The sequence below is a fragment of the Pimephales promelas genome, chromosome 3 (assembly GCF_988280905.1).
Source record: "Pimephales promelas chromosome 3, fPimPro1.hap1.1, whole genome shotgun sequence".
Taxonomy (NCBI): Eukaryota; Metazoa; Chordata; class Actinopteri; order Cypriniformes; family Leuciscidae; genus Pimephales; species Pimephales promelas.
This window is the reverse complement of record NC_142771.1, coordinates 9,368,825-9,383,379: the sequence shown is the minus strand read 5'-3', so window position 1 is coordinate 9,383,379 and position 14,555 is coordinate 9,368,825. Positions and strand designations below refer to the sequence as shown.

The 14,555-nt window shown below is 38.0% G+C and overlaps 1 protein-coding gene across 1 annotated transcript; it reads left to right on the top strand.

The window, feature by feature from the left end:
• LOC120490166 (interferon-induced very large GTPase 1) lies at positions 1 to 11,372 on the top strand. The gene is made up of 5 exons (XM_039687586.2): positions 1 to 64; positions 2,097 to 2,196; positions 2,320 to 2,949; positions 3,379 to 3,443; positions 5,946 to 11,372. Exons 2-5 carry the CDS (start codon positions 2,193 to 2,195, stop codon positions 10,737 to 10,739), a joined length of 5,493 nt encoding a protein of 1,830 aa, XP_039543520.2. The 5' UTR covers positions 1 to 64; positions 2,097 to 2,192; the 3' UTR covers positions 10,740 to 11,372.
• Positions 11,373 to 14,555: the final 3,183 nt, after the last annotated feature.

The following is a 14,555-nucleotide window of genomic DNA, read 5'->3' as shown; positions in this document are numbered from 1 at the left end:
TTTCACTTGCTATCTGGAAACCAAAGAGGAGGACGGACATACACCGGGAGACATCAGCACTCAGGTTTGACTTAAAATGCTTTATTTGATAGATTTATCACAATCACTTTTTAAAATTAAACACTTTTAAACACTTTTTAAATTATTTATAATGATGATTACCACAGCCCCCTGACAGCAGATATATTTAATGTTTTCAGATGACTCTGCTATTTCAGTGTCCTCCACGCTGCTGAAACTAATCATTGTTTTGTCATAGATTACTTTGTACATTGGTGTTACACAGATTTTCTTTACTTAAATATAAAAACAGGACATGCTCATTGACTCCACGCTGAAGCTCTCAGTTCCTCAGAGTATGATCATTGCAGTTCATCAATCATGGCAGTTTGACAATAAGAGGAACTGTAATTGTGATGCAGATGGTTTATGAAAAGGACAACAATTGTTTTTCATGTTAAAACCTTTTGATACTCTGACAAATTCCACACTGAGTGTGTATTAACATTTTCAGTAACATAATGTTATAAAAAAATATCTGGCACGGTAGAAATGCTCTTTTTAAAATTATCTAGGTATTTTATAATTATTTTAGGCATTCAGCCAAGTAGTCTTACTAACCTTTATAATAACCATGTGGTACAGAAAGCTAAATCCATCTTATCAGTGGAAAGAATTATACTGTCAGCCTGCTCTCAAGTAAATGTGTCTCTATAACACGCATTGTGTATTGTCGTGTAATTTATACACGAAAATGAGTTTTTACGTGCATATGAGACAAAGTTTTCACGTGCATTTGATACGCAGGTCATTTGTGTGTAATACACACGCACCCCACACCACTAATTCTACCCAAACGTATAATACACACACCCCACAGCACTACTAAACCTACCCTAACCAACCTGTATCCTATGCACGTAAAAACTCACTTTAGCGTATAAATTACACGGCAATACACATGCGTGCTATAAAGACACATTTAGTGTGATCGGGTTGATATACTGTAGATACATTCCCACTACAATATCCATTGTATAGATGGCTTCTGTGCGTAAGATGCTATGCCTATCGAGGTGAGCTCCAATAACACTTTTTTTTCTATTCTATATCCATTTAAAAAAACTAAAATAACATTTTTATACTGCGTTGGACTAAGCTGGGAATGGTCGCAGCACTTGCATACAGTATTTTTGTCATATTGTTAGTTTAAAGGTCCCGTATTATGCCCCTTTTCACAAGATGTAAAATAAGTCTCTGATGTCCCCAGAATGTGTACGTGAAGTTTCAGCTCAAAATACCCAACAGATCATTTTTTACAGCGTGTTTAAATTGTCATTTTTTGGGGCTCAGAAAAACGTGCCGTTTTAGTGTGTGCCCTTTAAATGCAAATGAGCTGCTGCTGCTGTCGGCACAGGGGGCGGAGCTTCATGACCTCGCGCTCAGTCTCTCAGGACAATCTCACCTCATGGAATGATGATAATATCAGAAACTCTCAGTAACGGTGTTCATTTCGAGTCGGACAATATTGCCTACAGAGTCAGAGGGCTGTATAGAGATGGAACAGGTATAGTTTAGTAGTTTAATTACGGATATTATAACGTATTTGTCATCTGCTTGTATGTATCCATTATTGCCTTAATTTAATAGCCTTCAAGTCTGCTGTTTCGGACCAGGTCCGAATGATGATCACACATATACTGATGAGTTTAATAAAGTTTATTGTACATCACACAAAAAATAAAGCGTCAGTTTTACTCCATAAAATCACCGTAAGAGCTGAGTAAACACAGTAAGTTACAAGAAGTTGAGGGAGCATTCCTGTGGGCGGACGTTCATTGTACTGACGTCATTAAAGAAGGAAGTAGAGGTAGTCCAAACGGGCCGTTCGATGTAGGCTACTTCTGTTGAATAAAATATCTCGCTTGGCATTGAACTTTGAGCTTCATTATTTTACAGATATTACTTATACTCTAACAGATCACGAAGAATGGGACCTTTAATTGTATTGCCCTCCTCATTTGTAAGTTGCTTTGGATAAAAAAGTGCTGAATGATTAAATGTAAATGATTAATCAGTGAATGTTGACATTGTAGGATTGAACAATCAGCAGAAGTGAACATCTAAATCTGCTGGCCATGGAGAAACGGTCACCTGTGTCCTGAACCATTGACTCATCACACAGTGACATCATGGGTAGGAAAAACACAATATTCAATGCATCCAATCATTCACAAAAATAATCAATAATGATCAGATGATTCAGATGACATCAGATTTCTGATGAATTTAAGAGTTTTCTTTGTGTATTTATTCTAGATCACACGTTTCCCAATGTGACCGCTGTGTTCTTTGGGAATTCTTCATCAGTCCAGTTTGGACATGAAAACATTCTTCTAGGAGAAAAACAGACTAATACAGAAAATGCAGAAATGTCCAGAATTGTTCCTTTGCAGAGGAAGATATCAGAACGTCACATCTCTGTGCTCAACATAACTGGTTTACATGAGACTGAACTTTACCTGGACTGTGTGGATACTCTCATTGGTCAGCTAGTGAATGAAAATGAAATCCATGCCTTCATCTTTGTTGTGCGACTGGGCCAGTTAACCAATGATGATCAGATGGTTCTGGAATGGCTTCAGAGAGTGTTTGGTGACAAAGTTCTTCAGTTTGTGATGATTCTCCTCACCTACGAGACAGAAGAAGAGTCTGACATTATAATAGATGATCTGAAGAAAAACCCTGTTCTGGAGCAACTGCTGGAGAAATGTGGAGGAAGATATCACACCTGCAACAAAAGGATGAACAACCAATCAGAGATGAGAGAACTGATGAACAAGATTGAGCTTCTGTTTAATGAGAATCAACAGCAGTGTTACACAAAAGAGATAAACAATACAGCATTAAGACAGAAAGAAGAGTTGAAAAAGAGTGAATGTGAAAGTGGTGAGAATGCTTTTTAATCTATTTTAACTAAACGTCCTAGACATGTGTGGATGGAGATAGGACTTCATGATACATCAGTAAGAAATGTTAATTGTTTGGAAAAAAGTTGCTCCCTCAACCAAGGAGTGTCATTTTGAAAATGTCAGTTAAAAAAGCTAAATTTATTTTGGTTGTTTTATTACAACTTATTGCAGTTACAAATAAAGATAGTATGGTGTACAAAGTCATAACAAATCCCAACCACCTTATATCAGATCTATGCGATGATCTTATGTGAATCTGTGGTATAGTGATTTATTCCACCCATCTAAGTGGAATTGGGTGCTCTATCCAGATCTAATGAAAGTATGACAGGAAAACTGCAATAATATATGTTAGATAAGAACAAAATCTACAACATGTAATTTATATTTATCTTTATTTCATAAGATGAACATTCAATCAATAAAGAAACAAGGGAGCACACCGCAACAGAGACAAGAGACCCACACAAGGTAAGAGCTGGTTTGTGCACATTTATTAGCCGACTCGTATCGCTGCTTGATAGGAACATCCTCCAATTCAAAATTCAGTTGTTTTAATGATAATAAAATAGACCCACATCATCACATACCCTTCATCATACCTAGAAATTGGCATGGGGTACTTTCTATAAGATCATCTCTCAATGCAAATCAAACCAGCTATTAGGCTAGCTGAAATAAAAACCATAACGATCTCTAGGTATGTGAAGGGTATGTGATGATGTGGGGATTTTTGAATTCCAAAGGCCAAGGGAACTTTATCAGGATGCACAGCACCCTGGATCCATGAAATAACTGGCCTTTAAAAATAAAAATCTGCCTGCCTCTATGGGGATTTAAAATAAGGGTGTCCTGACTTATGCACCCTGTATTTTAAGGAAGAATTTTCTGTTTTAATTTATTATAAATCTTTTGATTTTTTTTTTTTTTTTACAGTTTTGCTCTACCTGGTGGTGATTTTGTGTCACATGTTGTATTTAACGCTGCACTCTTGTGGTGGCGGTAATAGGCATTTTGGTTGACTAACTACGTGTAATTTAACAAATTATTGTTTTTAAAGTACGATATAATATAAAAAATAAACAGACAAATAAATAAATATACAGCAAACTAAAACACTTCAAAGAGAATACTCAGTGCAAACATAATCAGGCTGATAAACAAATAGCCTTAACATCAACAAAATAAATATGCATTATACAAAGCAAAATCCCTGAGAGTGTTAAATTAACACTGAGAAGTGTGAATTATATAAACTCTGAGCAGAGTGTTAAATGAGCACTGAAGCAGTGTTAAGGTTAATGAGATAATTAAGTGAATACTTGAGTGATGATTGAGCATTATTGAAGACACCTGATGTTAACAAGCGGAATCTCTGAAGGCGAAAAACGTAATTTTTAAGTCACCATTATGGTGATCAGTGTTTGGTTTAGCTGGGCTCTTGACCCTTAAACCATTAACTTTAGATTTTGTTTGGCTGCTGTATATGATTTATAACATGAACAAATAGAGAAGGCGATCTGATGGTGTTGGTTGTGTTTTAACATAACCATTAACTGACCTGAATCAATGAACTCATCAAGAGCATGAATTCTGAGTTAAATTTACCTTAAGGATTTTAACAGCACATCATTTTAGACCATTTTTAGCCTTTTCAATGAAATCCAAACGATCAAATAAAAAAATAAATAAATATGTAGGCATACACAGACAACTAGAATTAGCGTATAAATCTCAGCAATGGTGACAAACAGATCACCTCTAAACATAAGCTCATTATTTATTCATGCAGCAATGCATGATGGGAGCCATGAAAGAGTTTTGATTGGTGGCACCCAGAATGCACTGCAACATGCTTTATAATTGTCACCATTGTTGAGATTCACAGGTTAATTATTGATGTCTGTCTTAAAAAAACATTTAAGAAATTATTTTGAATAGATTATAAAAGTTCACCATCAGATCACCTTTTCTATTTGTTCATCTGGCTGTTATAAATCATGTACTGCAGCCAAACAAAATCTAAAGTTAATGAATTGAGGGTCAAGAGCCCAACTAAAGCAAACACTATTCACCATATTGGTGACTTAAAAATTCCGGTTTTGTCCTTCAGTGATTCTGCTTGTTAACATCAGGTGTCTTCAGTAATGCTCAATCGTCCCTTAATTATTCACTTAATTATCTCCTTAACTTTAACACTGCTTCAGTGTTCATTTAACACCGGGGATTTTGCTGATTATCTAAAAATAAATAAAAAGAATTCCAGCTGAAATATTACACTGATATGGACAATTAGGCTATCTTTTCTCATATTTGGAGAAAGGAACACTAGTTTGTTCATGTTGTCTGGGAGAAATATCTTATTATTAAGACATTAAAACTTGCCTTTGAGAATATGATCTCCGATGGTGGACATGGAGGTTAAAGGGATAGTTCACCCAAAAATGAAAACTCTGTCAGTAATTTCTCACCCTCATGTGGTTCAAACCCCGAAAGACTTTCATTCATCTTCGGAACACAGATAAAGGTATATTTTATTAAATCTGAGAGCTGTCTCACTCCTTCATAGGCTTGTATCTATGTAATTTCATTCTGACGGCCCAGAAAAGTTAGTAAAGACATTGTTTAAAGTCCAAGAGACTACAGTGGCTCAACCTTAAGTTTATCAAGTGACGAGAATAGTTTTTGTGAATAGAATAGTTTTTCGATGCATGCGTGAGAACTGAGAAGATCATGCAGATGTAAATGTTTTATTTTTACATACAGTAAATGTTTATTAGTGGAAAAAGAACAACCATGCAACCTAACAATCTCAACATTTGCTACAAATCAGTCCTGCATGAAAAGTTTAAGTGTTCACAATATGAATAAACTGTTACAATTGTTCTAATTGGAATAATAATAATAAAAGTAACAACATTTATAAAGAAATAAAAATAATAATGTAACATAATAATATTTTTTTTCTCACAGGGAACTACAGAAGAGCTTAGAACACACAGAGAGAAACCAGATCAACAAGAAAAGGAAATGCTTACATGCTCAAAAAAGCTCTTTGACAGACTGAATCTTAAAGCCAGGAATGATCATGAACTGAGAGCTGCAGATGTTGTTCAGTTAACTGAACATTCCTTACAGTCTCGTGAATCTTGTGCTGAAGAGGAGCTGATTCAGACTCTCCTACAAAAACTACTGATGATGGACTACAGAGCAAGATATATTCATGTTAATAAGGCCAATGAATGGGGACAAATACAACAAAGAGATAATGACTCAGCTAAATATGAGTGTGACATTTTCGAAGAAATGTTTTTGTCTAATGAAGGATCAAATCAGTCTGAGCGAATCCACCCAATGGATGTTCAGATGGCTGTGTTTCATTGTGCTGATGGTTTCCTGAAGCAGTTGATGGTCACTAAACTGTCCCAGTGTCAGTACGCTCTGCCTCTGCTTGTTCCTGATCCATTCACACAACAGATTGAGTTTCCTCTCTGGACATTCAGACAAATCAACAAGAGCTGGAAGATGAAAAACACCAACAATGAGATCATCAGTCAAACCCAACCGATCTACAAGGCACAAACTCCAATGGTGTCTTTCTTCAGGTTTGGCTCTGTGTCTTCATCCAAGTCTCAGCTGATGAACAGTCTGATCAATGAGAAACACAACACGTTCTTCCACAGGAACTGTCCAGGCAGCAGCAGAACCAGAGTCCTGATGGATGGAGTGGTGGAGATCGCCTGGTTCTGCCCGTCTGGGAAAAACACGGATAAATTCACTGACTGTGTTGCGTTCTGTAATCTACACGGTGATGCTGGAGATCAAGAGAAACAACTGAAGATCCTCACTGAAATGGCCTCAGTCAATGTTGTTCTTCTACCACAACTTCAGAGGGATGACAGAAGCATAATAAAAGTTCAAAACCTCTACAAGGACTCAAAGCCACTCATTTGTCTTTTTACCGAGGATGTTTCAACTCTCATTGAGACACGGAAAGGAAAATACAAGATTGGTCTGAAAGACAGAAATCAATCAGATGTGTCTGAAGAACTCAGAAGAGCTATAAATATTTGTCTCTCATCTTCAGAATCATCTTCCACTTTCAGACTTGAAGATGTGTCCAAACACTCAGACATCAGAGTAGATGAGGAAGATGATGAAGACTGCAGGAGAGGAAGAGAAGCAGCACAGCAGATGATGAGTTTACTGGAGAAGAAAGATCTGACAGAAATCAAAGACTCATTTCTGCCTCATCAGGGGAAACTGTGGCATCAGTGGAGTCAGAAGAACAAAGAACTACATCGACCTAAAGCAGATGAGATTGAAAAGGAAATAAGTAAAAAACAGACAGAAATGAAGAAAATTCGCCAACAACAGCATACGCATGGCATCAGCGAGTTTATGAAGTCTTTTATTAAAGAAATGAACTCAAATGCTGCAAATAAGAACATGTTTTTTCTCAAATGGCTCAGAATCCTCCTGGATGAATATACATCAGCTGACCTTTCTAATCTGCATCACAAATATGATGAAACATGGTCAAATGTCTTAAAACTGAAAGAGAAAAATGATAATTCTGAAAAACTTAAAGATGAACAATCTGACCTTGAGAGAATATCTGAGGAACTTCAAGCAGCAACATTTGGGGTGGAGCACATCATGAGGGAGATCGGTCAGATCTATGAATCATGTTCATCTGTGGAGAAGAACAAGAAAGATCTGCCGTTTCACTTCTCTTCTCTCCCGAGTCTCGCAGCAGAGATGATGATATCTGGATTTCCACTGGAGCTGATGGATGGAGATGCTGCTCATGTTCCTGTGATCTGGATCTCTGCTGTTCTAGATAAACTCATCCAGAAACTGGGAGACCAGAGAGTCTTTGTGCTGTCAGTTTTAGGGATTCAGAGCTCTGGGAAATCCACCATGCTGAATGCCATGTTTGGACTGGAGTTTGCCGTCAGTGCTGGCAGGTGCACCAGAGGAGCTTTCATGCAGCTGGTCAAAGTCTCAGACGAGATGAAAACACAGATGAAGTTTGACTATATTCTGGTTGTTGATACTGAGGGTCTTCGTGCTCTAGAACTGGCTGGACGATCAATACAGCATCATGACAATGAATTGGCCACATTTGTTGTTGGTCTAGGAAATCTGACCTTGATCAACATCTTTGGAGAAAACCCATCTGAGATGCAGGACATTCTTCAGATTGTTGTTCAGGCCTTCCTGAGGATGAAGAAGGTCAGACTGAATCCCAGCTGTGTGTTTGTGCATCAGAACGTTTCAGACATCACGGCTGGAGAGAAAAACATGGAGGGAAGGAGACGACTGCTGCAGAAACTGGATGAGATGACAAAACTTGCTGCTGAAGAGGAAGTCTGTGATGCAGAAAGTTTCAGTGATGTCATTGAATTTGATATTCAGAAAGATGTGAAGTATTTCGCTCAGCTCTGGGAAGGCAGCCCACCGATGGCACCACCAAACCCAAACTACTGTGAGAATATTCAAGAACTAAAAAAATCTATCCTTTCTCATGCTTCAAGATCAGATGGAATGATGCTGAAAGACTTCAAAGATCGTATTAAAGATCTCTGGGAGGCTTTACTGAATGAACGATTCGTCTTCAGCTTCAGAAATTCTCTGGAGATTTCAGCCTACAGGAAACTTGAGACAAAATACAGCAAGTGGTCCTGGAGTCTTCGCAGTGCCATGATGGAAACTGAGAACAAACTACACAACAAAATAGAAAATGAAGCTATTAATGAGATTGAGGAAACTGATCTTCAAAGTGAACTGAATGAGACAAGTGAAGAGGTGAAAAAATCAATGTCAGAATTCTTTGAGAAAGACACGGATGCTAATATACTCATTCAGTGGAAAACATCATTTGAAATCAAAATCAAAGATATCGAGGAAAACATTGTGAGAGAAACAAAGAGAAAATTAAATGATATTCTCCAGCAGCGAGACCTGAAGAAAAAGATTGATGACAATAGGACACATCATGAAAACACTCTCTTTGAGAAGAGCAAGGAACTTGCCTTAAGACTCAAAGACAAAGCAAATGATGAAGAAACACTAAAGAAAGAATTTGATTTGTTTTGGAAACAGTGTGTAAAGAAGATCATCACAGACACTCCTCTAATCAGAGATATTGACATACTCACAGATATGAGAGAGATCCTCAGTGACGTCTATGAAAGTGCCCCTGTAGACCACAGAAAAGAGGGTAGCGAATATAACCATGTTTTTACTGTATCAAGTTATTCTGAATATGTTATTTTCAAAAAGTCCACAAAAGGTGGGTTTAAAGGAGCTGTAAAGGGTGCTTGCAGAACAGTTATAGAAACATTTGGATTTTCTCAAACTCTGTCTCCAACTGATGAAGGCCAGATAAGATCATTAGTCTCAGATGTTGCTCTGCAGACAGACAGAATGATTCAGTCATTTAACATTTCAAAGATGGGATACAACATCAGCTGCATTCAACAGCTCATAGATTACATCAAAGCAAGAGTAATTGAATATCAGGAAGGACCATTAAAATACGTGTTCAAAAATGACTTTTTTATGGATTTGGTTTTTTCCATCTGTGAGAGAGCAAACAAAATGATCACCGACCAACACAAAATGTTCAGGGAAGCCAATGATCCTGAAATATATGTTGAGAAGAAGAGAGAAGAGTACTATAGTATTTTCCAGAAATACTGTCACGGAGCAACATCAGCTGCCATATTTGGAGAGATCATCTGTCAGAAACTGAAAGAGCCCATTGAGCAGAGTGTCTACAAGAAGACTGCCAGAGATCTGACAGGTGAAATGAAAACAAACTGTGAATCACTGAATGGAAACAGATCAAATCTGGAGAAACACATCCTGAGGACACTGGCAGAGAAAGAGGATTTTGACAAATACATGAACTACATTAAAAATCCCAGAGATCACTTCAAGAGTTTTATCAGAGATGAAGTCAGTTGGTACATCGGTAAAAAGTTCAGTGACAGTGTTTTACCCAAGATGGAGGAGAATATTAAACTCCTGCAGCAGAAGATCATGAAAGCTGCACATGAATCTACTGAACATGTTCAAGAGAACAGAGATGTTGGTTTATGGTTGAAGAGTTTGACACAGCAGCTCTCAGACGTGTTGATCTTCTCCGAAAAAGACCTCAGTGGAGTCAAACATGATAGTGTTGATGATTTCAAACTCCTAGAAGATGTGATGAAAAAAGAACTTCCTGTTATAATGTCTGCCATCAGCAGTAACTTCAGCAAAACAACATTTCCAGTAAAGCTGGACTATAAGTTCAGGCCAGATGAGCTTCTGATTGAGCACTTCTGTCAGTGCTGTTGGGTTCAGTGTCCGTTCTGTAGAGCCATCTGCACCAACACTATAGAAAACCATCATGGAGATCACAGTGTTCCTTTTCATCGTATTACTGGAATAAAAGGGCTTGCATTCAGGAATACAACAAACTTGTCTGTTAGCATCTGCACATCAGCAGTAGCAAGCAATCGATCTTTTTATCCCAGTTCATCAGAAGATAAAGTCCTCTGGAGAGATTACAGAACAGCAGGAGAAGTTTATGCTAACTGGAGCATCACCCCTGATCTCTCTGAACTGCCCTACTGGAAGTGGTTTGTCTGCAGATTCCAGAAAGATCTAGAAACGCACTACAATAAAACATTTGAGGGGAGTGGTCAGATCCCAGATGAATGGAGAGAATACTCAAAAAATGAAGCTTTGGACAGTTTGGATGAATGCATTTAACAGAACAAAATTCAACAAGTAAAGAAAGTTTCTTTGATTCACAGGACATAATATGAAAGGAATTTCTTTTCCTCACATCAGTGACTCTGAAATCGCCAAATCACAGAATACATCAAAGATGTAAATGTAACAATTCCAGTAAAGGTATAAGAGGCACAACTTTAACCACTCACAAGATGCATGGAAATAATCAATCCAGCAAGATTTGCAGAAAGAACTTTTAAATATATGCCAAAAAATATTCTTCAAGTGATCTGTTTAAAAAGCTTGTCTGTACCAGTAGCAATGAATTTATCTTTACTTTAAAACAATAGAAGGTGATACAATTTACCAAATTTTTGAGAAAAAGATAAAAGTTCTGCAATCAAGCATGATGATCTAAATTATATTTTGAGTGTTTGTTGAGTGTTTAGTATTAATTTTATTTTTCATCTCTCATTCTGTCAACACCTATTTTAAAGTGGACCATTATGCTTCTTCATTTAGTATACCTTTCATGTAGTTCATGTAGTGTATAATATACTGTAGCTGTTTGTGAATGTAAAATGTCCACAAAAAGTTTTAAAGATCAAAGTGCATGATAAATAAAGTTATTGTCTCCCAAAAGAAAGGAGCAATTCCGAACTGATGAAATGAGTCATCAATAATTCCAGTCTCACTTCCATTACGTTCCGACGTAACAATGTAACAAATATGCATAATTGCCAAATACACAGTAAAACTTAATATCCTGATGTTGAATTTCAAGGGATTAACACGGCTAGTGTAAACAGCACCCTCTGGCTGGTGAAAATACTAGAGTTAAACCTCAATAACACTGAGAGTATAATTAGTTCCCTTTCTATCAGTCAGTCATGTTAGATGTTACGTCAGAACTGAACTGATGAATTAGGATCTGAGAGCCCAATCACCTTTGAGTGGTAACAGAACTAGCCAATGCACATTGCCGAGTTAGATTTGCATCGCAAGCCCCTCCCCCACTTCCAGGTATATAAGGCAGTGTGCAAATGCCAGAGATGGGATTAAGTCACAGATGTTCAAGTCTCAAGTCCCAACTTCCTACCATCAAGCAGAGGTGGAAAGTCCAGGGTTCAGAAAGTAAAAGTCCTGCCATATTTTTATTCCACTCATGTACTCACACAGCAAAATTTCAGTGTTAAATGAACTTTCCCAGGAGTTAATTTGGCTCCAGTCTCAAAAGTGTTAAAGTGTTACAATGAGTGTTAAATTAACACTCAATAGTGTTAAAGTTAATGAGCTGATTAAGGGATTGATTGAGTTATGATTAACCATTATTGAAGACACCTGATGTTAAAAAGTAGAATCAAAAAAGGAGAAAAATCACATTTTAGTCACCATTATGGTGATTGGTATTTGCTTTAGTTGAGCTCTTGATCCTTTTATTATTTATGTTAGATGTTATGTTAGATTCAGTTTGGCTGCTATATTTGAATTATAATTGCTAGATGAACAAAGGGACACGTTTATTTGGTTTATTTGGTTATGTTTTAACATAATCATCATTTGACCTGAATCACTGAACTCATTTAGAGGCCAGAAGGCACTGCAACATGATTCATTATTGTCACCATTGTTGAGAATCACAGGCAGATTCTTGATGTTTGTGTGTCCAAATAAAATATTTTTTCAAAGTCTTCTGATCAGACCAACTTTTAAGAAATCTTTTGGATTAAATTGAAAAAAAACTGAAAAGGGTATACCGTAGAATCACAGGCTGCTGTAATTATCAATGTAAACCTGGCTCTGTAAATGGGTTCAGTGATTCAGGTCAAATGATGATTATGTCAAAACATAACCAATACCATTTGATCAGCTTTTCCAGTTGTTTATCTGTCAGTTATAACTACATTATAGCAGCCAAACTAAGTCTAACTTTATTTTAAATAAGCACCAGATGGCACTGTTCTTGACACTCGTAAAGCTTTGAATCTTTCCCCGGAAGAGTCGGGGGAAAGCCTCATTGATTCATGAGGTTTCATTTTCCCATCCCTACTGTGTGGTTTCAAAACAGTCTTGTAATCCTGAAGTAGCTTCCTGTAGCCACATTCTGTCTCACCCTGGGTCTACCTGCTGGTGTGAGCATAACAGCCAGGTGGTCAGAGTTGCTAACGTCAGGGAGGGGGGCTGCTTAATATAGGGCTGGGCGATATATCACAACCTGACTGCCCTGCCGGAACGTTTGCAGCTGGCTACACGATGGATGCATGGGATAGGTGGCGGGTTGTGTGTCTGGCGGCTCTTTCCGTGGAGGACGTTGAAGATATCTACCTATTCGGAACCATGATAACAGGTCTTCTGCTGATTGGATTAGGCATTGCCCTGGTTTATCGAGGAATTAAAAAGACGGTGACAGCTGTCCAAAGCCTCACAAGGCTGCCCGTCATGATTGAAGCGGTGGGCAGAGCTGTCAGCACTGGAACTGTGTCTATGAACCAGAATATGGATAACATCATAGAGAAGCTTACAGCTTTGCAGAAGGATTTGGATCGTTTCAGAGACCAGAGACTATGAGAATTAGCCGTGTAAATTGAATGCGGCTTTTCATCCCAAGACCAAACAAGCCCAATCTTATCTGTTTTCGGCCGCCCCGAACTAACACTGGCTTTGGCCAAGGCCACTGTTGGAACAACAACTCCCCTGGAAGAGCACTGCAGTGAGCCGTTCTCTTGCGTTCCTTCCCCGACTCCCCAAGACACCTGGTGATTGTTGACTTTGTCTGGGACATGATCAAGGTTTTCTCCATGGCAACTTGCTGTGTATCGCTTTCACAATCCTGCGGACTTGACGCACCTAGATTGTGATTCTCCAGCGACTCTCCAGGCCTACACATACACAAACTCTTACACATACATACAGATATGCAATCATACGCCCCTCACCCCATCCCTCGCCTTCGCCGCTTTGTACCCCTGGTCTGACAGGCGGGTCTGTGACCAGCGCAGAGAATGGCTGCAGGACCATATGGCTGCTTGCCTGTGCTAGGTTACCCCCACCCCCCACTCCCGTACCCTGTTGCAAGTCTTGTCTGTTCATGTTGTAGAGTGTACTAATTATGTGCCAATGTTGCTGAGGTGTTTTTTTTACTGTTCCCAAACTGTTCTCCTCACAGGAGCATAGTCTGGGGATTAAAAGGGTTGCCTTTTTTCTCCTCACCTCTCCTCATGTTATGCTGTATTTCTTCCTCAATGCCCTGTCTTCATGTCCTGTCTACCTCCTTGTCTTATTGTATGTATGTCTGTATGGACAGGTTGATGGCTAATTTCACTGGTACTTGTGACTAAGTGAAAATAAAGGCTACTACTACTACTAACTAATTGAATATTCTGCTCATCACCATTGTTGAGATGCATTGACTGAATCTTGACGTCTGTGTGTGCTTTAAAGAGAGATTTTAATTTAAACAACTTTTAAGAAATCCTTTATATTATATCTAAAATTCTGGATATTTATGCAGAATCACAGTAATGCTGTAACCAAGAGCATAAATCACAAACATAAAGTTCAAATGATGATTGTCATAATATAACCAACATCATTAGATCCTTTTTTTATTTGTCCATCTGCCAGTTATCACTCAGATACAACAGCCAAACAAAATCTAAAGTTAATAATATAAGGGTCAAGAGACCAACTAAAGCAAACACTGATTGCCATAACGGTGGCTTACAAATTTAGATTTTCTCCTTCAGTGATTCTGCTTTAGGTGTCTTCAGAAGTGAGAAATATACATTTGAGTATCCATCTTTGACTTTGTCTGTAATGTGGCGTAAAACAATTGGTGTTGGAACCAAAACA

Coding starts and splice junctions, on each gene's coding strand:
- LOC120490166 (XM_039687586.2), top strand. Junction 2,950..3,378: donor AAAGAGTGAATGTGAAAGTG/GTGAGAATGCTT, acceptor TTATTTCATAAG/ATGAACATTCAATCAATAAA. Junction 3,444..5,945: donor AGACAAGAGACCCACACAAG/GTAAGAGCTGGT, acceptor TTTTTCTCACAG/GGAACTACAGAAGAGCTTAG.